General features: G+C 40.5%; 2 protein-coding genes across 2 annotated transcripts in view; one reads left to right on the top strand and one right to left on the bottom strand.

Annotated features, from left to right (window-relative positions):
* The window catches only part of GLP2R (glucagon like peptide 2 receptor), a 139,229-nt gene that overhangs the window by 25,746 nt on the left and 88,135 nt on the right, over window positions 1-25,348 (top strand). The window contains exons 2-3 of the mRNA XM_058283482.2: window positions 8,668-9,162; window positions 24,898-25,019. The gene's annotated coding sequence lies outside the window, so the exon portion shown is untranslated. The remainder of the gene's footprint in view (window positions 1-8,667; window positions 9,163-24,897; window positions 25,020-25,348) is intronic.
* Window positions 19,878-20,612, bottom strand: LOC131275124 (histone H3-like centromeric protein A; the record flags this gene model as incomplete). The annotated part of the gene is made up of 1 exon (XM_058284975.1): window positions 19,878-20,612. A coding segment is annotated over one exon (294 nt), but the record flags the coding sequence as incomplete, so codon positions are not given.

Below are 25,348 nucleotides of genomic sequence, written 5' to 3'. Positions count from 1 at the left end.
GTCCAATAAACCAGAGTGTAGGAGTTGAAGTCTGTTGAGGCTAAGGGCCTGGCTATCATATGGTCAGTCCAGAGATTCAGATCCCCTGGGTATATATTAAACCCCAGCACCAACTACAATTCTGGTAAAGTAACAGGAAAGGCTTGTGAAAAGAGATCACATCTGAATCCAGCTCCATCACACAGAAACACAAACTCCAAGGAAGGGCCAACTGACATGGCACTGAACTCCATCTACCATGTCCATAGAACCTGTGGGTCTCTGTAGCCCTCAGAACAACCAATACCCAGGGTTGTATCTACTTTATCAGTCTCTGGGACACTGCTGAGGTGTGCATAAGGGCGACGCCTCTGATAACCTCTCAGCTCTTTTTTGGAGACTCATAGCCATATCACTCATTTGTCCTTTCCATTTCCCCCTTGAGTCAGGTCAAAAAGCATTTTTAACTCCTGTTATTATATGTAGACTGAGATACTCTGCTGATCCGAGTTGAAACTTTAATTCAAGGTCCTTTTCTAGTCACATCATCAGCTGGTACTTGGTAGTAATCCCTTGGCGCCAGGGAGGCTCATCCCCGGGAGTCATGTCCCATGCTGGGGGGAAAGGCAACGCATTTACATTCTGAGTTTGGCTTCAAGACTGGCCACATTTGAGCAACACAGAGGCTCTCAGGAGGTAACTCTTAGGCACACTGCAGCTCTAGGCCTTGTTCTTATTTCAGGTGCACACGCTCACAAGCATAGTCATTTATATCAAGGGCTCGTTGTTGGACCTTCATTCTTTTTTGGTCTTTGCCATTGCAATTGGGGGATTGTTGCTGTTCCTTTAGGGACTGTGATAGAGCTCCCCTGGCTAGGAACTCAGCACTCCCTCAGTTGTTGTTTTTAATTGTTTCCACTATGAAAATATCCAAACATTTTTATGTACCCTGGATATATGCCCTGTAGAACTCCCTGCCAACCATGTGTCCCCTGCCAATAACATTCCACACCAGTATTCCTCCGCTGCCATTGTTGAACCTCTCTGTAATCCAAAACTTTCTGAAAAGTAAGCCCAATATATTGCCAGGGTCTCTTAATAGTAAAGTGGAATATAGCAATGAGTTTAAAGGTTAGATATAGAATACATATTAATTTGGAAAAATTCTACATCCTATCTTTTTCTTTTCTTTTTTCTAATTATTAAGCGTATCTTCACAAGAGTTTTAGATCACAGTACTTCATATATACAATATACAGTATTCCCACATATCCAACATAAAATCTTTTCCCTTCCACAGCAATAATCTTTTTACATATTCATACTATATTTACTGAAACTGATGTACAGATATTGAGACAGTAGCTTTCAAACAAGATAACATTTGTGCTTACATTGTGGTTTATATTTTAGACTATACAATTTTCTAAATTTTCAGTTATCTTATGTTTTACATTATGATTTACATTTTAGCCTATCAGCCCCTATATATTTTTGGTAATTTTACATGTCTCATATCCATCCTTGCATACTCTTGCAAAACACTTCTATTGCCCACACAGTTACATAGGTTCTATCTATTCAATACCTCTTTCCCCCTCCCCTCGGGGCCCACAGTGACAGTCAATCTTCATTGCTTAAAGGGCCATGTTCAGAGATAGTTGCAACAGTGTTGAGGGCTTGACATGCTCAACTGCCCTAATGCCCTGGGAGCCACCATTTCTCTTGAGAGATACAGTTCCCTCTATTTGATGGCATCAGTCCTCCCCAGGATGTGGGTATACCTTCACTCTCATTGTATGGGTCTCTATCCAATGATATAACCCACTATGGCAAAATGAGCTTTCACATATTCCCTAGGAGCCTGTCCTGCATCCTGCATCATATTATCCCCTTTAAGCATCTTAAAGAGGTAATTTTCCTTATTATATTTTTGGAAAGATTTTCTTAGCATTATGCTCTCAACCAAATACCTGACAATCTCCTATGTTTGTATGTTGCCCCACCCTCCCCCCAATTTCTTGGACAATATTACCCATCCTCCTATCCCTAGCCTCCCTCAAGCCCGCAAAGCCCCACCCAGAGGTAACCCTATGCCCCCATTTTATCCCTTCCTTGTACATATACTTACCTCCAGCTTATCATAGATTTCACCTATGTAGTTGTCAACTTACATCCTTCCTCTACTCCCCAATTTCCTGTAAACCTATCATCCAGTCTCTAGCTCTCTGAGGCAGCTTGGTTTACTTATTTCATATCATTGAGGTCATGTAGTATTTGTCCTTCAATGCCTGGGTTGCTTCACTCAGCATAATGTTCTCAAGAGTCATCCATGTTATCACGTGTGCTTGTAGTGTATTTGTTCTTAAAGCTGAGTAGTATTCCATTGTATGTATATACCACATTTTATTTATCCATTCATCTGTTGATGGGCATTTGGGTTGATTCCAACTTTTGGCAATAGTGAACAATGCTGCTATGAACATTGGTGTACATATATTGGTTTGTGTCCTTTTTTTTTAAAAAAAGATTTATTTATTTCTCTCCCATCCCCCCCAGTTGTCTGCTCTGTCCATTCGCTGTGTGTTCTTCTGTGACCGCTTCTATCCTTATCAGCGGCACCAGGAATCTGTGTTTTTGTTGCATCATCTTGTTGTGTCAGCTCTCCATGTGTGCGGCGCCATTCTTGGGCAGGATGAACTTTCCTTCGCACTGGGCGGCTCTCCTTACGGGGCGCACTCCTTGCGCATGGGGCTCCCCTACGCGGGGGGCACCCCCGCGTGGCAGGACACTCCTTGTGCGCATCAGCACTGCACATGGGCCAGCTCCACACGGGTCAAGGAGGCCCGGGGTTTGAACCGCAGACCTCCCATGTGGTAGGCGGACGCCCTATCCATTGGGCCAAGTCTGCTTCCCCGTTTGTGTCCTTGTTTTCAGTTCTACTGTGTGTATGCCCAGCAGTGGAATTGCTGGATCATATGGCAAATCTATGGTTAGTTTTTTGAGAAACCGCCAAACTGTCCTCCAAAATGGTTGGATCCTTTTGCATTCCCACCAGCAGTGGATGAGTGTTCCCATTCCTCCACATCCTCTCCAGCATTTGTAGTCTTCTGTTTTTTTCATAGCTGCCAATCTTATGGTAGTAAGATGGTATCTCATTATAGTTTTGATTTGCATTTCCCTGATAGCTAGAGATTTGGAGCATTTTTTCATGTGCTTTTTAGCCATTTGTATTTCTTCTTTGGAGAAGTGTCTGTTTAAATCTTTTCCCCATTTTAAAAATGGATTGTTTATCTTTTTATTTTCAAGATATAGGAGTTCTTTATATATGCAAGTTATAAGTCTCCTATCTGATATATGGTTACCAAATATTTTCTCCCATTGTATAGGCTCTCTTTTCACTTTTTTGACAAACTCCTTTGAGGTGCAGAATGCTTTACTTTTGAGGAGGTCCCTTTAATCTATTTGTTCGTTTGCTGCTCGTGCTTTTGGTGTGAAGTTCATGAAGCCATTTCCTATTACAAGGTCTTGTATATGCTTCCCTACACTGCTTTCCAAAGTCTTTATGGTCTTGGCTCTTATGTTTAGGTCTTTGATCCATCTTGAGTTGATTTTTGTATAAGGTGTGAGATGGTAATCCTCTTTCATTCTTTTACGTATGGATATCCAGTTCTCCAGGCACCATTTGTTGAATAGGCCATTCTCTCCCAGGTAAGAGGGTTTGGTGGCTTTATCGAATATTATATGGCTATATATATGAGGATCTATATCAGAACTCTCAATTCGGTTCCACTGGTCTGTGTGTCTCTCCTTGTGCCAATACCATGCTGTTTTCACTACTGTAGCTTTGTACGATGTTTTGAAGTCAGGTACTGTGATTCCTCCAATTTCATTTTTCTTTTTCAATATGTCTTTGGCTATTCAAGGCCTCTTTCTTTTCCAAATAAATTTCATAGTTCGTTTTTCTAGTTCCTTAAAGAATGCTGTGTTGATTTTTATTGAGATTGCATTGAATGTGTAGATCAGTTTTGGTAGGAAAGACATCTTAATAATGTTTAGTCTTCCTATCCTTGAACAGGGAATATTCTTCCATTTATTTAGGTCTTCTTTGATTTCCTTGAACAGTCTTGTGTAGTTCTCTGTGTATAAGTTTTTTACATCTTTAGTTAAATTTATTCCTAGGTATTTGATTTTTTGATTGACTATTGTAAATGGTACTTGTTTCTTGATTTCCTCCTGAGCTTGCTCATTATTGGTGTACAGAAATGCTACTGATTTTTGCGCATTGATCTTATAACCTGCAACTTTACTAAACTCATTTATGAGTTCTAGAAGCTTTGTTGTAGGCCTCTCAGGGTTTTCTATGTATAGGATCATGTCATCTGCAAATAATGAAATTTTGACTTCTTCCTTTCCAATTTGAATGCCTTTTATATCTGGTTCTTGCCTCAGTGCTCGAGCAAGTACTTCTAAGACAATGTTAAATAGAAGGGGAGAGAGTGGGCATCCTTGTCTTGTTCCTGATCTTAGAGGGAAGGATTTTAGGATTTCACCATTGTAAACGATGTTGGCTGTGGGTTTTTCATATATACGCTTCATCATGCTCAAAAAATTTCCTTCTGTTCCAATCTTTTGCAGTGTTTTTATCAAGAAAGGATGCTGTATTTTGTCAAATGCTTTTTCTGCATCTATAGATATAATCATGTGATTTTTTTTCCTTCAGTCTGTTTATATGGTGTATTACATTGATTGATTTTCTTATGTTGAACCATCCTTGCATACCAGGAATGAATCCCACTTGGTCATGGTGTATAATTTGTTTAACGTGTTGTTGAATATGGTTAGCAGGTATTTTCTTGAGGAGTTTTGCGTCTAGGTTCATTAGAGAAATTAGTCTGTAATTTTCCTTTCTTGTAGTGTCTTTGTTTGGCTTTGGTACTAGGGTAATGTTGGCATCATAGAATTAGTTAGGTAATGTTCCTTCTGTTTCGATTTTTTGGAAGAGTTTCAGCAGGATTGGTGTTAGTTCTTTCCGGAATGTTTTGTAGAATTCACCTGTGAAGCCATCTGGCCCTGGGCTCTTCTTAGTTGGGAAGTTTTTAATGACTGATTCTATCTCTTTACTTGTGATTAGTTTGTTGAGATCATCAATTTCTTCTTTCGTCAATATAGGCTGCTTATGTGTTTCTAGGAATTTGTCCATTTCCTCTGAATTGTCATTTTTGTTGGAATATAGTTTTTCAAAGTATCCTCTTATGATTGTCTTTAATCCTGTGGGTTCAGTGGTGATATCTCCTTTCTCATTTCTTATTTTATGTATTTGTATCTTCTCTCTTTTTTTCTTTGTTAGTCTAGCTAAGGGTTTGTCAATTTTATTAATCTTCTCAAAGAACCAGCTCTTGGTTTTGTTTATCTTTTCAAGTGCTTTCTTATTTTCTATTTCATTTAGTTCTGCTCTTATCTTTGTTCTTTCTTTCTTTCTTCTCCCTGTGGAGTTACTTTGTTATTTTTTTACTAACTCCTCCAAATGTGCAGTTAGTTCTTCAATTTTTGCTCTTCTTTTTGGATGTATGAATTTATGGCTATAAATTTCCCTTTCAGTACTGCTTTTGCTGCATCCCATAAGTTTTGGTATGTTGTTTTATCATTTTCATTAGTTTCAAGGTAGTTATTAATTTCTTTTGAGATTTCCTCTTTGACCTACTGTTTTTCTAAGAGTGTGATGTTTAATTTCCATATCTTGGTGTGAAATCTGGCCCTCTGGCCCTTGTAGATTTCCAGCTTCACTCCACTCTGGTCAGAGATATTATTTTGTATGATTTCGATCTTTCTGAATTCATTAAGACTTTCTTTGTGGCCTAGCATATGGTCTATCTTGGAGAATGATCCCTGTGCACTTGAGAAAAGTGTATATCCTGTTGTATTCGGGTGTAATGATCTGTATATGTCTATTAGATCCAGCTTCTCTAATATACTGTTCAAAGTTTTTGTTTCTTTAGTGATTCTCTTTTGAGATGTTTTGTCCAAAGTTGATAGTGGTTCATTAAAATCTCCCACTATAATTGTAGAGGCATCTATTCTTTCACTTAGTTTTTCCAGTGTTTGCCTCATGTATTTGGAGGCGCCCTTATTAGGAGCATAAATATTAATGTTTGTTCGTTCTTCTTGAGAGATTGTCCCTTTCACTAATATGTAGTATCCTTCTTTGTCTCTCACAATTGTTTCACATTTAAAGTCTATTTTGTCTAATATTAATATAGCTACTCCTGCCTTTTTTTGGTTATTGTTTGCTTGTAAGATTGTTTTCCAACCATTCACTTTCAACCTCCATGAATCCCTGGGTCTAAGATGTGTTTCTTTTAGACAGCATATAGATGGGTCATATTTCCTTATCCAGTCTCCCAGTCTGAATCTTTTGATAGGTGAGTTTAATCCATTGACATTCAGTGTTATTACTTTCAAGGAATTATTTATGTTAGCCATATTTTGATTGGACTTGTGTTTGTCTATTTTGTTTGTTTCTTTCCTTCTCTTTTTGTCTTTTTTTGTTGCTCTTACACTCTCCTCCAACTCTGCCTCTCCTGTTTTTTCCTTTCTTCCTGCAGAACTCCCTTTAGTATTTCTTGAAGGGCAGGGTTCTTGTTGGCATACTCTTTCAATTTCTGTTTATCTGTGAATATTTTGAACTCTCCATCATTTTTGAATGCTAGTTTAGCTGGGTGGAGTATTCTTGGTTGGAAATTTTTTTCTTTTAGTACCTTGACTATATCATACCACTGCCTTTTTGCCTCCATGGTTTCAGATGAGAAATCAGCACTTAATCTTATGGAGCCTCCCTTATAGGTGATGATTTTCTTTCCTCTTGCTGCTTTTAGAATTTTCTCTTTGTCTTGAGCATTGGATAATTTGGCAAGTATATGTCTTGGGGTGGGCCTGTTGGGATTTATGATGTTTGGGGTGCATTGTACTTCTTGGACATGTACATCTATCTCAGTAGATTTGGGAAGTTTTCAGCCATTATTTCCTGCAACACCCTTTCTGTCCCCTTTCCCTTTTCTTCTCCTTCTGGGATGCCTATAATACATATGTTTGTGCGTTTTGCATTGTCATTCAGGTCCCTAAGTCCTAGCTGGATTTTTTCTATCTTTTTATTGATCAGTTCTACTATCTGTTTGATTTCAGATGTACTGTCTTCCACGTCGCTAATTCTCTCCTCTGCCTCTTGTAATCTGCTGCTATTTGCTGAGAGTGTATTTTTGATTTCTTGAACTGTGGTGTTCATCCCCATCATCTCTGTTATCTTTTTGCGTATGTCTGCAATTCCCTCTCCAAGTGTTTTCTTTATATTGTTAATCTCTTCCTTTACTTCATTAAGTTGGTCTCTAATATATTTTGAGATCTTTAATTGCTTGTCCGATGTTCTGCTCCCCTTCCTGGTTTTTAGTTTGTTCATTCGATTCAGCCATGTTTTCCTGATTATTGGTTTGGTTTGTAGTTTTTTGTTGCTGTCTGGCCATCATTTTATCTTGACGGGTTTAATCTGTTCCTTAGCTTCTTTGTCTAGTCTTGGGGATTAATTAGTTGTTGTTCTTGTGTAAGTGTTATGTCTTCTCTTTGTCACTTTGTTCTTCTTATTCTATTTTCTTGTCACTTGCTAAGTTTACTTTGAAGGAAAATATTAGGGCCAGGGAAATCAAAATGAGTAAGAAAAGTAAATGTGTAAAGTAGTATTGGTAATAAATGTTAACAGAGCAACAATGTGAGATCTGGGAGAATGGATATTAGACTCATGTAAGTTGCGTAGAGTTATAGCAGTAAGTAGAGTACCTATAATGAGATAGTCAATTGAATATGGGGGGGAATATAGTATGAATTAAAAAGCCAGTGTTTTCATGAGAGAGGGAAAGAGAAAAGAAAGACAATAATATCAAGAGTGGATAAAAGAAAACAGAATAAAGGTATTATAAATGAAAAGTTAGACAATTTGGGGGCCAAAGAAAGGGAGGTGGGAAGTACGAGAGACAGTAGATGATGGAGGATAGCAAGATGTGGGGGAAAGGGGATAGTGTAGGTGGCCAAAATCAATTCACACAGAAAAGAGGAAATGGAGGTTGAGGAAACACAGTAAATGTGAAGCGCTCCCTGCAGCACCTATTATATAAATAAAATAAAATAAGAAGCAAAAGAGAGAAAAGAAAAAAAAAGAGAAGAAAAAAAGGGGGCGGGCAAAGAAAAGAGAGGGAAACAAGCAAGAATAAGAAAAGGAGGAAAAAAACCTAAATAAATGAAAAAGGACCTTGGGGGATAAAATGGGAGAAAAGACCAGGAGATAATGCAATATTAGCAACCAAGACAGAAAAAACACACACACAAATGCTGAGGGCTAGGATAATGAAGCAGATGAACCTCAGGGCGCAGTGGATTCAGGAATGAGAAGTCTGTGATATTGCATACTCAAGGTGTGTGAGTCTCTGGAGTGTGGGCCACCAGGGTTTAGGAGACACAGACCTGGGAACCACGCATCCAGTTAACAGGGGCCCTGGGAGCACTGCAGTCCAACACAGCCTTCAGGGATCCCAGCAGCTGGGCACCAGCCCTAGGTGGAGGGGTCCTGCCCACAGACTCTGAGCTCCATGTCAGAAATCCAAAATTCCACCTCTCACAAGAATCTCTTCTGTTGATTTCCAGACACCTCCCACCCTGCAAGTCCCTGAAACAGCCTGCTGGTGGTGCTTCTGCACACAGAGTTCAGGGACCGTCGCGGATGGGCCGCCAGCCGTAGGTGGAAGGATTCCTCTTAGAACTTCTGACCATCATGTCAGAAATCGAAAGTTCCACCTCTTGCAAGAATCTCCTCCGTCACTGTCTCATCAAATAGGCTTCCAGTCACCTCCTGCCCTGCAAACCCCTGAAACCACCCACTTAGGGCTTGGGAACTCCCCAGCACAGCAAAGCCTCCAGGAATTGCTGCCGCCGGGCTGCCAGTCCCAGGGGGAAGCATCCCACATACAGCCCCAACCTCCGTGAAAGAGACCCAAAATTCCACCTCTTACAAGAATCTCCTCTGTCACCGTCCCACTAAATCGACATCCAGACACCTCCTGCCCTGCAAACACCTGAAACAGCCCAGTCCAGCAGGACTCCAACCCTACTGAGCAGCTTCTTTGCGGGAGAGATTATAAGGTACACTCACTCAGACGCCATCTTGCCCCATCTCTCTAAATTATTCTTTAAAATTATTCCAGAGAGCACCAGCTTTATTTTATTTATTTATTTATTTATTTATTTATTTATTTATTTATTTATTTATTTATTGTGTTCCAATAAACCATTATTTACCAAAACAAGTTGTGGCTGGATTTGGCCCTCAGGCTGTAGTTTGCTTACCCCTATTTTATAACATCAATTAAAAATAAACAGACTGACTTTAATACTCCAGGTTTTAGCCTACTTTAAAGCAACAATGCTATTCTTTAACTGTTAAATTTCAATGGACTGTTAATGCTTCATGGATACAGAGTTTCTGTTTGGAGTGATAGAAAAGTTTTGGTAATAGATGGTGATTGTGGTAGCACAACACTATGAATATAATTAATACCACTGAATTATATACTTGAAAGTGGGGGAATTATGTTGTATTTGTTACCACACAAAAAATTTTTTTTAATATTAAATTTCTCTTTTTGGTTGAAACTTAGCATGTCAGTGAGTGAAAATGAGTACTCAGCAAATAGTATATGACTACTATAAGAAATTAAGACTTCATGAGTTATATTCAGATAAGTCAAATATAAACATATCAGTAAAAATGAAGGATTTGAGGTGAAGGGTGGAATTACCTATTCATTTTTCTCCAAAATAGCTTCTGCTGAGTCAGGAACAATAGGCTTCATAAGTCCTGGTTCAATAAGATTCCTTATTGGCTCATGTTTATTCTCTCCTTTCCATCAAGAAATCACACGCTTCTCTGACATTTATGTATTAAGAATTACTGGTTACAATGGAATATTCCAAATCGCCCCTAAATCTAAAACAAACTTACAGCATCCTGGAAGGCTTCCCTTTCTTTAGCAGCCATATAATGGAATTGCATCTCAGGTTGGGATTAGTTTTTAAAGTCTGGGTCAAAATTGCCCTTGAAATTACCTTTTGGGGAAGTGGATATGGCTCAACTGATAGAGCTTCCGCCTACCATATGGGAGGACCTGGCTTTTATCCCTGGAGCCACCTGCTGAAAAAGAAGAAGAGAAAGCATGCCCACATGGTGAGCCAGTGCCCTGCGCAAGTGAGTCACACAGCAAGATGATGGCATGTCAAAAGAAAGACAAGGAGAGAGTCAAAGTGAAGTGCCACAGAAACCAGGAACTGAGGTGGTGCAATTGACAGGGAACCTCTCTCCCAATCAGAGGTCTCCAGGATTGAAACCAGTGAATCCTAGAGGAGAGAAAATGAGAAGAGAAAACAATACAGACAGTAAAAACAGGAGGGTGGGAGGAGGAGAAAGGGGGAAAATAAATAAAAATAAATCTTAAAAAAAAAAAAGGTATTACTTTATATCATTCATGAAGTACAGAGTCCTGAGTTTTGTGTTACCGTAGAATCCTGCAGGTGCTAAATTTATTAGTATCTCTAACTTGTCTCTACTCAAGGCTTCTCAGCAGTCCTCGATTAACTCCATTTCTCCTTTAAGGATGACTTTCTAGCAATCATTTCCTGCCTATTTGACCACTGACTAATGCCTTTTCCTTCTCAGTGGTGGAGATCCCTTAAAATAGTCTATACTATTATTTCTACGGGCTTTATCAACATGCAAGGGCTATTTCATACTTTTATTTTTGGCCAATACACTATAATCTATTTTTCATGAATTATATGCAGATAAATTAAATGCCTGGGTGATGTGGCTCCACTGGGATAGAAATGAATGTGAATTGACATACATTCGTTGGTGTAGCTCATTCTTCTTAAGGACTTACCAACCTGTTAGTACAACTGGACCACAATTTCTATAAAGTGCTTTTCAAATATTTATGGGGGTTTATGGAGAGGGGTCTGATAGGTGTCCATGAGAAACTCTGCTCCCGCTGGTGGCTGTTGTAGCCATACACTTCCCCAGTGTGAGTCCAGGTGGGGTCTCCCATCAGTTCTCAGAAAATACATTTGGCTGGACTCACCACTACACTAGTAATAGTAATTATTGGAAGCATTCAACGTGCTTATAGATTGTCTTGTGTTTCTACAAAGCTTTTCACATTTGTTTATGTCAGGTGGTAGTGAATGTGATGAAGAATAACTAAGGGTAAGGATAATGGTAGAGGCAAAGGTCACGACTATCTCATTAGACCACCTGTGCATCCAATTGCTAACATGTCAGAAGTACAAGCTATTCATCATGTCCCCTGTATTTCCAGACTTTCCTGACATTCTATAGTATATTAACTGTTGGACTTATTTCTTTACATTTAGCAGTGCTTCTCCTGAAAAGGTACCTGAATATATATATTTTTAATGTAGTTAACACACTGCTTAAAAATAAGTTTGTCCTAAGTTTCCTGATATTTTGGATATGCGTCACAATGCTCAAATTCAAACACTATTTCCCTCAGGTGGTGTTTATTTTTACCTCCTCTAGGCACATTTTCATTCTTTCACAGATGAATTTGTTTCTTTTGTTCTTTTTTTTTTAATAAAATTTTATTGAAGTATATCATTTATATATAAACATACATCAACAGTAAGTGTATAGTAAAAGTTGTGAACTCACAAAATAAACATGCATAACATCATAGAGGGCTCCCATATATCACCCCCCCCACCTAGTGTTGTGACAAACTGTGAAAGAGCATTGGGAGTGGGTGTGGCTCAAGTGGTTGAGTGCCTGATTCCCACATGGGAGGCCTTGGGTTCGGTCAGTTCCTCCTAGAAACAAAAACAGCAAGCAAACAAAGGAAAAGTCAGGGGAGCTGATGTGGCTCAGTGGTTGAGTGCGGGCTTCCCACATAAAAGGTTCTGGGCTCAATCCTGGGCCTCGGTACCTCAAAAAAAAATCATCAAAATATTACTACTAACTATAGCCTATATCTTACATTTGTTGTATTTTTCCCCAACCCACCAGATTATTAATATACCACACTGTATTAGTACTATATATTTGTTATAGTTAATCAGAGAGCATTCTTATATTTGCCCTGTTAACCATAGTTCATCTTCCACCACTGGCTCTCATTTTTATCAGAGTTGTGCTGTCATCATCTTTGTCAGTTTTAGAATGTTTTCATTACTGCAAAAGGAAAAATCCCATACCCCCTCTTGCCCCACTATTGCTGTCCCTTACAAGAAGATATAATATCTTTTTTGCCATTGCTGCAAACAATATTACAATATTACTCTTAACTGTATTTATAGTATTAACCCCACTCTTTGTCCACCACCGAAATCATTATATTATACATGTACCTTTTTTTAAAAAATTCTTCTAGTGGAGAGGTGCTACAGGTTTGACTCAGGGGACAGCAATGGCCTCACCCTTATGTGGAGGTAAGAGGTTCCCTGTGAAGGTGGCCCTGGGACAAAGTCTCACATCTTCTCCCAAAGCAGATGGATCTGTTTCCAATCCCAACATATCTGCTCTGCAGAACCATTTCTGGTTCCAGATCCCCCACCACACTTGGAAGGCGCTCTTTCCTAGTAGTGTGGGGGAGTATCTTTTGATAGAGGGAGACCTGGGGACAGACAGGATTGCTGAAGCCTGGAAGGGTCTTGTCCTTGGAATCTGGAGAGAAAATGAGTCCCCAGAGTGAGTCCCCAGTGTGGCATTGTTTCTTTGGAAAACAAATTCTTCTTTTTAAAAAAAAAATTTTTTTTTGTCTTTATTTATTTTTTTAATATTACACTAAAAAAAATGAGGTCCCCATATACTCCCCACCCCCCTCACCCCACTCCTCCTCCCATAACAACAATCTCCTCCATCATCATGAGACATTGATTGCATTTGGTGAATACATCTCAGAGCACTGCTGCACCTCATGGTCAATGGTCCACATCATAGTCCACACTCTACCACATTCCACCCAGTGGGCCATGGGAGGATATACAATGTCCAGTAACTGTCCCTACAGCATCACCCAGGACAACTCCAAGTCCCGAAAACACCTCCACATCTCATCTCTTCCTCCCATTCCCTACCCCCAGCAGCCACCATGGCCACTTTCTCCAGACCAATGCCACATTTTCTTCGATTACTAATCACAGTAGTTCATGAATAGATTATCAGTAAGTCCATTCTAATCCATACTCTAGTCCTCCATCCTGTGGACCTTGGAATGGTTGTGTCCACTTCACATCTGTAACAAGAGGGGGCTTAGATTCCACATGGATGCTGGATGCAATCCTCCTGCTTTCAGTTGTAGGCACTCTTGGCCCCATGGAGTGGTGGTTGACCTTCTCAACTCCATGTTAGCTGAGTGGGATAAGTCCAATAAACCAGAGTGTAGGAGCGAAGTCTGTTGAGGCTCAGGGCCTGCCTATTACATGGTCAGTCCAGAGATTCAGGTCCCCTGGGTATATATTAAACCCTAGCACCAACTACAGTTCTGGTAAAAGTAACAGGAAAGGCTTGTGAAAAAAGATCACATCTGAGTCTAGCTCCATCACACAGAAACACAAACTCCAAAGTAGGCCAACTGACATGGCACTGAACTCCATCTGCCATGACCATAGAACCTGTGGGTCTCTGTAGCCCTCAGAAGAACCAATACCTGGGGTTATATCTACTTAATCAGTCTCTGGGACTCTGCTCAGGTGTGCATAAGGGCAACCCCTCTGATAACCTCCCGGCTCTTTTTGGAGACTCATAGCCATATCAACTCATTTGTCCTTTCCATTTCCCCCTTGATTCAGGTCAAAAAGCATTTTTAACTCCTGATATTATATGTAGATTGAGATATTCTGCTGGTCCAAGTTGACCCTTTTATTCAAGGTCATTTTCTAGTTACATCATCAGCTGGTACTTGGTAGTAACCCCTTGGTGCCAGGGAGGCTCATCCCCGGGAGTCATGTCCCACAGTGGGGGGAAGGCAATGCATTTACATGCTGAGTTTGGCTTCGAGACTGGCCACATTTGAGCAACATGGAGGCTCTCAGAAGGGAACTCTTAGACACCCTACAGCTCTAGGCCTTGTTCTTATTTCAGGTGCACAGGCTCACAAGCATAATCATTAGTATCAAGGGCTCATTGTTGAACCTTCCTTCTTTTTTGGTCTTTGCCGTTGCACTTGGGGGATTGTTGCTGTTCCTTTAGGGACTGTGATAGAGCTCCCCTGGCTAGGAACTCAGCACTCCCTCAGGTGTTGTTTTTAATTGTATCCACTATGAAAATATCCAAACATTTTTATGTACCCTAGATATATGCCCTGTAGAACTCCCTGCCAACCCTGTGTCCCCTGTCGATAACATTCCACACCAGTATTCCTCCCCTGCCATTGTTGGACCTCTCTGTGATCCAAAACTTCCTGAAAAGTGAAGCCCAATATATTGCCAGGTTCCCTTAATAGTAAAATGGAATATAGCAATGAGTTTAAAGGTTAGATATAGAATACATATTAATTTGGAAAAATTAAGGTAAAATAAATTGGGGTATCAAAAAATTTAAAAATGCAAAAGCTTTGTTTTTGATGTTTTGCCTTCCATCACTGCAATAAGTGTTGTCCTGTATGCAAATTGGCAAGGCAACTACTGACGTCTTTTCCTCAGTGTCTACATCCTGTCTTTTTCTTTTCTTTTTTCTAATTTTTAAGCTTATCTTCACAAGAGTTTTAGATCACAGTAGTTCATATATACAATATACAGTATTCCCACATATCCATACCCTATTTTTTATGGTTAATGTTCTCTATCTTCTCATGTCAGTACCTTTCCATCTCCTCAAGTAACTCAGTCCATATTCAGATTTTCCTCAATGTACTTTACAGAAAGTTTGTACTAACCAAGACCCAATCCAAGCCCATGCTTTGCCTCTAGTTGTTAGATCCTTTAAGGCTCTTCCACTTTAGCTCAGTCCCCTTTGTCACAACACTGACTTGCTGAAGAGACTGGACCAGTTATGAAACAGCATGCCCCAGTATCTACATGGTGCTTCTTCAGGGTCCCTTGGCTTGTTCCTTTATCATCTGTGTTTTTTGTACCTGGGAATTAGATCTAAGATGTTTTCAAGTTAAGAAAATTAGTTTAGATGACTTCAAGTTCAGGTTAGTATACCTAATATATAATACTGGATGTTTTATGTGGCAACTGTCATAAACATGTGACATCTGGTCGACCTAACTGTGATGCTGACCTTAACGAAGAGATTAAGGTGATGCCTGCTTGATTTCACTGTACAGTTTCAGTTTTCCCTTTGCTATTAGAAAGTAATCTGTGGGTTATTTTGGTAATGTGGATTTCCAATTTCTCAAGTATTTACCTAAATTTTAAAACATTTTTTTTGTTTTTAAAATAGCATAGTGGATTATAATTGTCATACAATAAACACTACATGTTTAAAGTATACAATTTGATATCTTTTGATATGAAACCATCATCACCATCGTTATAATGAATATACCATCAGCCCCCAAAATTTCTTCATGTCCCTTTGTAATCTCTCCTCACAGCTGTTCCCCACTCCCATCCCAAGTAATTACTAATCTGTCACTATTGACTCATTTGTATTTTGTAGAATTTCATATAAATGGAATCATACAGGATGTACATTTTCTGGTCCAGCTACTTTTATTCAGCATAATTTTTTTGACACTCATCCATGCTAATGCGAGTATCAGTAGTTGATACATTTTTATGGCTAGATAATATTCCACATCATGGATATACCACAGTGTATATCTCTTAATGAATGGTTTGTTTCCCATTTTTGACTATCACAAATAAAGCTACTATAAATATTTGTGCTCAAGTCTTTGTGTGGACATAGGCTCTCATTTCTCAGGGGTAAATTGATAGGAATGGAATGGCAGGGTCATATGGCAGATAAATGTTTAACTTTCTAAATAACTGTCAAACTGTTTTCCAAAGTGGTTGTACACTTTCCATTTCCACCAGCAGTATGTGAGACTTCCAGCTCCTCTGTATCTTCACCAGCCTTGGCATAGTTAGTCTTTTACATTTAGCCCTTCTGATATGTGTATAGTAGTATCTCGCTGTGGCTGCAATTTAATTTCCCTATTGACTAATATGTTAAACATCTTTTTCCGTGTCTATTTGGCACCTGTATGTCTGTCTGTTCAAATCTTTTGCCCATTTTAAATTTTGGTTGTTTGTTATTGAGTTTTGAGAACTCTTTATATATTTTGAGTGCAAGTTCTTTCTCAGATACTTGATTCCCAAATATTTTCTGGCAATTTGTGGCTTCATTCTGTTAACAATGAAATCACTTTTAGAATAGGCCTTAGGATCAGTCTACTCTAAGGCTCTTGTTTTGAAGAAGAGGAAAACGAGGGACCAGACAGGTCAAGTGACTGTCTCAGGGCTGCATAGTGAATTGGTGGCCAAGGCTGGATCAGGTCTGTGCTCCTTGAGATCTCTTTGAGGTCATAATTTATTTTTGCAACATCCATAGCATCTGGTGCATGATCAGTATTCACTGCTATTTAAAATCAAATGTCTGCAAGGTTCATCCATGTTGTCACAATTGTTAGAACTCCATGCCTTTTTACAGCTGAATAATATTCCATTGTGTGTATGTATCACATTTTGTTTATTCATTCATACAAATGGGCCTTAAGATACCATGTTGAGTGAAGTAAGCCAAACACAAAAGGACAAATATTGTATACTCTCACTGATATAAAATAATTAGAATAAGCAAACTCAAAGAGTCAGAATCTAGAATAGAGTTTACCAGGGAACAGAGTTGGGGTAGGGAAGGAGTTAAGGCTTAAAATGTACAGAATTTCTATTTGGATGATGGAAAAGTTTTGGTAATGGATGATGGTGATGGTAGTATAACATTGTGACTCTAAGTAACAGCACTGAATTATGTATATGAATGTGCTTAAAAGGGGAAAGTTTAGGTTGTATAGAGGTTAGTAGAATAAAATTTTTTATTGGAACTTCCTAACACAAAGTGACTCCTAAGTTAAACCATGGTCTATAGTTAATAGTACAATTATAAAAAGGTGTGTTAGAGAAGCAGATGTGGCTCAGGTGATAGAGCTTCCGCCTACCATATAAGAGGACCTGGGTTTGATGCCTGGGGCCTCCTGGTGAAAAAGAAGAAGAGAAAGCATGCCTGCACAGTGAGCCAGTGAGTGCCTGCATGATGAACCAGTGCCCCATGCAAGTGAGTCACACAGCAAGATGATGATGCATCAAAAGAGAGACAAAGGGAGAGTCAAGGTGAAGCGCAGCTGAAACCAGGAACTGAGGTGACACAATTGACAGGGAACCTCTCTCCCCATCAGAGGTCTCCAATCCTGGTGAATCCTAGAGGAGAGAAAATGAGAAGAGAAGACAACACAGATAGCAAAAACAGCAGGGTGGGAGGAGGGAAGGGGGGGGAATAAATAAATAAATCTTTTTAAAAAGGAAAAGAAGGTGTTAATAATAGGGTGGTATGTGGGAACCCTGTATTTTATGTATGATTGTTCTGTAAATCCATACATTTCTATAGTGAAAAAACATATCTCTACTAAAAAATTTTTATTGACATTGGAGATAAAACCACTTCCATTGCTCCCACTGCATGGAGTAGTGAGGGCTGGTTCAGGCTCTGCAGGGTCTCGGAGCTGTCACTCAGTGGTCTGAGGACCGTCACTGGCCCCTAAAGCCCAGTCCTTCTGGGTCTCTGGGGGTTACACTGCCCTCAGTTGCTCCCCACCTGCCCAAAGCTGAGAATCATCACCCTCAGTTTTCTCATGTGTAAAATGGATTTGATAATATAAACCCTCTCAGAGACTCAGGGTTGGTGTGAAAACCAATTGAGATCTTCGAAGGGGATGTTCATTGAAATTTTGTGAAACCAAATGTTTATTATGTGGGGTTATTAGTGTCATGCTTTGCAGGGTTTCAGTGGAGCCACGTAGCTATAAAATGTGGTTGGGGCCACAGTGACATCTGGTGGCCATTCCTTATGTTGCATGAAATGTGTTTTCTCCCCCGACTTAATCAAGTATTTTTTGCCCGTGTTTTAACTTAAGAGCTGTGGGTTTTCGTTTGCAAGGCTGGTGAGATGCCCCAGCCTTGAGAGCACAGTAGGGTGTAAGTAGACATAGCATCCAATCATAGGGAGGCAAAACCCACGGACAGGAAATTCAACTGCAGGGTGCTTGGGGTGCCTCCTGGCCAGCCCACCTGGGGCTGGGGCTGGGTCCACTCACAGGTCTCGGGCCTCCCTCAGCTCCAGGATGCCCTTGGACCCACTTGCATGGGAAGTTCCTTCTTCCTGGTCTGTTGCTCCACCTGGTGACTTCTGGGGAATCCCAGGCCTCTGAGGTCCTTCCCCACCTAGGAGTCCTCAGTTTCCCAGAATGCAGCAACCAGTGCCGATGTCGACACTTCCCAGCTGCAGTGCCTCCTTGGGCCTTCTCCTCACCCCACCAAGGAGCTGGCCCTTTGTCCCCGCTCTGGAGCTCCCCTAAGACCAGGCAAGACCCTAAAGGAAGCAAGGCAGGACCCCACGGCCTGGGCTGTGCCCAAGCTCTGTCTGGAGCCCAGCCCTCCTGTTTCCAGCCCCCCCATCCCTATCCCATGTCCCCAAGCTGCCATCCCTGCTCTCTGGCCACCAATCAAGTTCCTGCTATTTTGCTATTTTGCTGCTGTCCATTGTGTTTCCATAGGCCACCCCCTCCTTTGGCTCTGGTCTGAGCTTCCCTATAGCGCCTCCCCCATTACTTCCCAACAACAACATCTCTCAAAAGACAGAAAGTAGTCCCCCCATCACAAATCATTTTTACCGTGCACAAAATCTGAAATCTTTGGGGGGCACTTCTCATTTCTCTGGAAATCTTTTAAATTTGCTTACAGTTGTAATAAGGCAACATTTTTATTTGGTCATATTCACTCCATTGGAGGCACAAATATTGCTCAAATCTCGTTTAAATTTGCAAACATGTAAAATGCAAGTATAGAATTTAATTCTAACATACTTGTAAAAAGTATAACAATCTTGGTTTTAAGGTTTTTCATTAAAGAATTATTTCTATCACCTCTCTACAATGAGCTATACAAAATTACAAAGTATAAATTATTACACATCTTGATTTACAAATAAGAATAAAATGTTAAGTTCTACAGGTTAGAATTTCTGAATGACATTAACAGGAATTTCTGGAAGGAACTGGAAGATTAAGCCTTAAATATTTTCTATTTCAACCTCAACTAAGTTTTTGGAAAGCTATACATTTCCACATTTGTTGACAGGCACAGGCCACTCAAGAACTTGATGTCACCACTAAAGATGAGATTAATCTGGTAGATGGAGATTTGCATGCTAGACATACTGGACCTTTCCATGCAGCTGATTGCAGTGGTCATCTCAAATTTTTTTGCCTTATGTTTTAAATAAAATTAAATATTCACATTGTAAAAATTGTAAGCAGTACAGAAGGTCAAAAACAAGTAAATGTCCTCTTCTTCATTAACCAGCAAATTTGATGTCTTCAAAATCATTAAAACAGTCATACGAACAATTTGTGAACTGAAGTCAACCTTGGAGACTCTTTATCTGAAAATAATTTTGAAGTGTTTGGAATTGGGTTGATTGTTTCCTCTATTACCTCTGTTGCAGAGGAAAGCCATGCAATCTTAAATCATCTCCTTCTTTAAAAAAAAACAGCGAAGCCACGTGGCCACACACACTACTGCCCTGAGTGGCTGGCTGCAGGCAGCACTCAGACTCTGGGATCTGGTCACGGCTTTAGGGAGAGTCTTGGGTATCATTCTTGAAATTCTACTAACACATTTACTCACAATGTGTTTTCACAAGTAAGAAAAAATTCTCTTAATCAAAATGAGTTCATCTGGTCCTTAAAATATGGAGAAATTTAAATCTGTCAGAGATTCAGGTCGTCTGGTCATTACTTAATAGAGAAATATCTTTATTTAATATTGTACAAAAAGGCCTTAGCATTGGGCCCCAGGCATAAAGTTAAAAACAGGTCCAGCCTTTTCTGAAGAACAAAGGGAAGGCCAGATGACAACGGGCTAAGGATAGAGAAGGGAAACTCCTTTAGAGAAATTTCAACTCCTGCCATGAGAAGCTGGGTGGTGTTTTTTTTTTTTCCTCCAAAATCCACTTGCTCTCTGGGTAAGCAGGAAAGGCTTACAGAGACACTGGCTGCAGGAGCTCAGCCAAGTCCCCCTTCAATGCCTCGGATCCTCCTGGCCAGCTGCACATCCTTGGGGAAAAGAGCGACATGACCAGCATGCAGAGAGAGGAGGTAGGCATCCTCCAAGAGATGAACTAGAAATGCTTCTGCTGCCTCTTGTAGGGCCAACAGGGCCTGGGATTGCCAACTGAAGTCCACACCGCGAGTGAATTTAGCGCGTATTTCTCTTACCAGGAGGCCGAAGGGCCGCTTCCTTATCAATAGATCTGTGCTCTTCTGAAGCTTTTTGATCTCCTTCAGAACCCCATATCTCCACAGACCACGTCAATGGAAGAAAGCACTCTGAATCAATTTGGAAGAGGCAGAGGTGGCTGTCTCACTACTTGATCCGTGCTTCCTCAGTGACTGGAGGCACCTTTCAGCATCGTAAGCAAAGGCGCTGAAAGGGAACGAAGTGTTTGCAAAGGTTGAGTGAGGCTCTAGGAGTCTCTTATATTCTTTTTATCTTTATTTTATTTTTATTTTTTATCTTGTATTCTTTTTATTTAAACCATTCTTTTTAATATATACGGCTTTTATAATAACAGCATTCACTAAAGGAAACCTAATTTGAGAGGGAAGCAGCCTCCTCTTTCAGAATTTCAATGTGGCAGTAGCAGCCACGCTGGGAGTAAGCCAGGCATGATGGTTGTATCTTCCAAATTAAAGACATGGTGAGCCCCAGAGCTGGTAAGTGGTGGAGCTGGGACTTGAACCCAAGGAGCTTGGCATTGAGGTCAGGGTGCCTCATTCTGCATCACGCTGCCTCCTAGCCAATCCCCCTGCTGCTGAGAAAGAAGAATCATAAGCATAATTGTGTCCAGGCCCACTCATCCCTTCCCTCCCTTTTGTGACGATGGGAACATATTTGCCAGCTGGTCCTGGGGTAGGTGTGGGAACGTTCAGCAAGGAACCAGACCAAACCTCTGGTCTTGACCTCCTTGGGAGAGGCAGCCAGGAATGTTCCCCTCCCTCTGTTTCCCTCTTCTCAGCTAACGCCATGCCTTTCTCAAACGGCCAGGCAGGCTGATGCCATGGTTTGCTTATAGTCTCTGTGTGAACCCAGAGTCACGGCAAAAATGGGGCATTTCTGCTGAAGTCAGACCTCGGGTATGCCCAAGAATTCTTATTTTTATTTTTTTAACGACTTAGCTCAGTATTTATCTTATGTCAAGCACATTGGCACCAAGCTCTTTCTTTCTTCATCCAAAAAACCTAAATTGAGTCCTTCCATATTTCATCAAATCTAAGATGCCATTGATTGTAAGATGCTTCTCAACTTCAGAGATATTAAAATGCAAAAGGATGGTCTGTGGGGGTTGTAAGATGTATTGATTGTAGGACAATCATTCCAATTTCTGAAAAGCTTAAGGGTGGGAAACTGTGCGTCTTAGAAGCAATGAAACACAGGTGGGCTGACTTTCGGCTGGTACTTTCTGGGGTAGTTCACGTACCAGCAGTTAACTAGTCTGATTGTCACTATTGCTGCGGACTCACTGGGTACAAGATGGCACAATTTCCGGCTTGGGTGGATTGTGTGGGTTTGGTTACAAGGTTAAGTGTCCTGATCCTTGTTGGTTAGTTGGATTTCCTTAGTAAGAAAAAAACTTGGCTCTGGACTTCCCACTGTTGTCCCGTGTTCCTCACTGGGTTCAGTGGGTCCCTGGTACCTGGGGTCTGCTATGTGCTTGCACAGATATGTGCCCTTCCCTTTTCTTGCTATGGATGCAAGAAAAGGTGCAATTAGAACCTGTGTGAGACTTCAGCTCCTACACTCTGATTTATTGGACTTACCCCACTCAGCTAACATGGAGTTGAGGAATGTCAACCACCACACCAGGGAGCCTAGAGTGCCTACAACTGAAAGCAGGAGGATTGCATCCAGTATTCATGTGGAATCTAAGCCCCCTCTTGACATAGATGTGGAATGGACACAACCAAGCCAAGGTCCACAGGAAGGAGGAATACAGTAAGGATTAGAGTGGACTTAATGATATTCTGTTCATGAACTATTGTGGTTAATAATCGAGAAAATGTGGCATTGGTGTGGAAAAAGTGGCCATGGTGGCTGCTGGGTGCGGGGAATGGGAGGAAGAGATGAGATGTGGAGGCGTTTTCGGGACTTGGAGTTGTACTGGTTGGTGCTGCAGGGACAATTGCTGGACATTGTATGTCCTCCCATGGCCCACTGGATGGAACGTGGGAGAGTGTGGGCTATGGTGTGGACCACAGGCCATGGGGTGCAGCGATGCCCAGAGATGTACTCACCAGATGCAAGGGATGTGTTATGATGATGGAGGAGAGTGTTACTGTCGGGGGAGTAGTGGGGTGGGGGCGGTGGGGGTGAATGGGGACCTCATATTTTTTTAATGTAATATTTTAAAAAAAATGAATAAATAAAATTTTTAAAAAAAGATAAAAAAATAAAAATTAAAAAAAAGGAAAGTACTGCTACCTAATATTGACAAATATCCTCTGGTTTTGCTTTGCCAATTTCATCTTCAATAATGTTTGTTCTTCTTAGTGTTGTCTGTGGTTTCATACTCTGAGGGCTGCTGTCACTTTTCCAGTAACCTATCAGTGATTTTACACTCAGTTTTCCCTTAATAAAATGTTATTAATACTTGGGGTTATTAACTTTAATACAATGCATTGGATAACATGGAACATGATCTACTGTTAAACTGGAATGCCAATACCATGCATCATTAATAAATGCACAGTTCCAATTTAAAAAATATATAAAAAATAAATAAAATTTCTTTAAAAAAAAAAAAAAGAACTTATATGGTCAGCAGGGCCAGGCTAAGCTTTTATTTAAGGTCACACCCGCCAGCTTCTCAAGTTACTTCTCAATGCTTGGACTTCTTTTTTCTGCTTTGCATTTCTTTTCAGGGTGGGTCAATAAGATACAGATGATTGTTTTTTAAGGAAAAAAAACCAAAAACCCAACAGTGACAGTAGTCATTACAGAGACTAGGCCACATTCCTCTGAAAATACCATCTTGCTCCTAAAGATGAGTTGCCTGGGTGCCTGATTTGTGCAATGTGTGTCTATAACCTAAGGAGATTTTTGAAAAAATGCAACTATTGAAACAAATATGCATCTCTCAGCAATAGATAGAACTACTAGACAGAAAACCAGCAAGGAAGGATATAGAAAAACTGAACAACCTCAACATCCAATAGGATCTAAGTGGCATTTGTGTGATTCTCCACCCAGTAACAGAAGGCACATTCTTTTCAAGCACCCGTGCAACATTCACCGAGAGACTGTATCCCAGGCCATACAACAAACCTCAACGTGTTTTAAAATAATTGAAATCATACAGATTTCATATTGGATCATGCCTGAATCAAGTTAGAAATCAATGAAGCAAATATACAAGGACATACTTACCTAAACAAGGCCCTGCCCTCATCAAACAACTTTTAGAGGCTATTCATTAATTAAATGTGTTTTTTCTTGAGTGTCTAATATATGTCAAGGATTGAACAATGTGTTGGGGTTACCAGGGTGACAATACACAGGCTCCACCGTCAGGGAGCTTGTGTCTAAGGGACGAACTGAGAAACATGAAAAATACAGGGCACATCAATGATATAATTTCTTCCATAGCTAGAGTCACAATAATTCTACAGTGGAATACCAGTAGAGTAGAGTCCACTCTAATTCATATTTCATTCCTCCATCCTGAGGACCCTGGGATGGCGATGTCCACTCCACCTCTAAATCGAGAGGCGGCTTAGATCCCACATGGCTGATGGATGCAGGACATTATATGTCCTGCCATAACCCACTGAGTGGACTGGGAGAGAGTGTAAACTACAACATAATCTATAATCCATGCTGTGTAGCAATGCACCAAAATATACTCATCAAATGCAATGAATGTACCACACTAATGAAAGAAGTCGTCGATGTGGGAGGAGTGGGGGATTGGGAAGTGGGATATATGGGAACCTGTTAGATATATTTATTTTTTGGGGGGATTAATATACATATTATTTTATTTTATTTTTTAATTTTAATTTTGTATTAAATTCTCATAGTTTTTAATGTAACATTTTGTGTGATCTATGTATCTTAAAAAAATAATAAATTTTTAAAAATACAGGGCAATGTGAGAAGGATGCTAATGGGGGTGTGTTTAGAACAAGAGGCCAGTTCCTCAACCATCCAAGGGGAAGAAGGAATTAAGGTAGTAGGAAGGTTCATGGTGAAGGCCACACTGGGGTAGCATACTTGCAGCCTTGCCTCATGCTAGATGAGCATGCTCTCTTTGGAGAACAAGGTTTTCCCAAAGACTTGTACTCTGAGGAGTCTCCCTTCCAGTTCCCCAGCACAACCACTACTCTCCACTGACTTGTTTCTGGTCTGATTGACAAATGTGCATGCACTGGCTTGCCCTGTGGCATCCTCCTCACCCACCTCTTTTGAGTCCTGCTTCTAATGATGCTGGATGTCTCCTCTTTGGGGGTTGCCTCTGGAATCCATTTGGGAGCCACACAGAGAACTTATCCATCTGTCTTACACTTTGTTGTTGTTTTATCTTAGATGGTTAACCCAAGTTGATCCTCCACGGAAATTAAACCCATCCTCAAAGCATGCAGATTATCTCCCATTGGGAATGCCAGAGAGAATGAGCCCACACTCCAAGGACAATGCCGAGATGAGAGGTAACAGATGTTCCTGCAATGGCAGCACCATGAGAGTAAATCCCAGGAGGACTCTTCAGAAGGGGTGATGCTCACCCAGTGCCCAAGACCTGGTGGTCTCAGTAAATGCTGTCCAGTGACCCCATGGATGTTTGGATGTGTGTGCTCTAGGTTTGATTAAAACTCACAAAACAATAGCAAAAATTGCCTCCAAATGATATAACATAGGGGGTTGCACTACCATTGTTTGAAATGTTAGAACCTTCCAAGACTGGGACATGCCCTTCCCATCTCATGGAGGCCATCCACGGATGCTCTCCAAGACCATCTAATTTAGGGGTTGCAAATGC

The sequence above is a fragment of the Dasypus novemcinctus genome, chromosome 21, assembly GCF_030445035.2.
Source record: "Dasypus novemcinctus isolate mDasNov1 chromosome 21, mDasNov1.1.hap2, whole genome shotgun sequence".
Classification (NCBI taxonomy): domain Eukaryota; kingdom Metazoa; phylum Chordata; class Mammalia; order Cingulata; family Dasypodidae; genus Dasypus; species Dasypus novemcinctus.
This window is presented reverse-complemented; position numbering and strand designations above follow the sequence as displayed.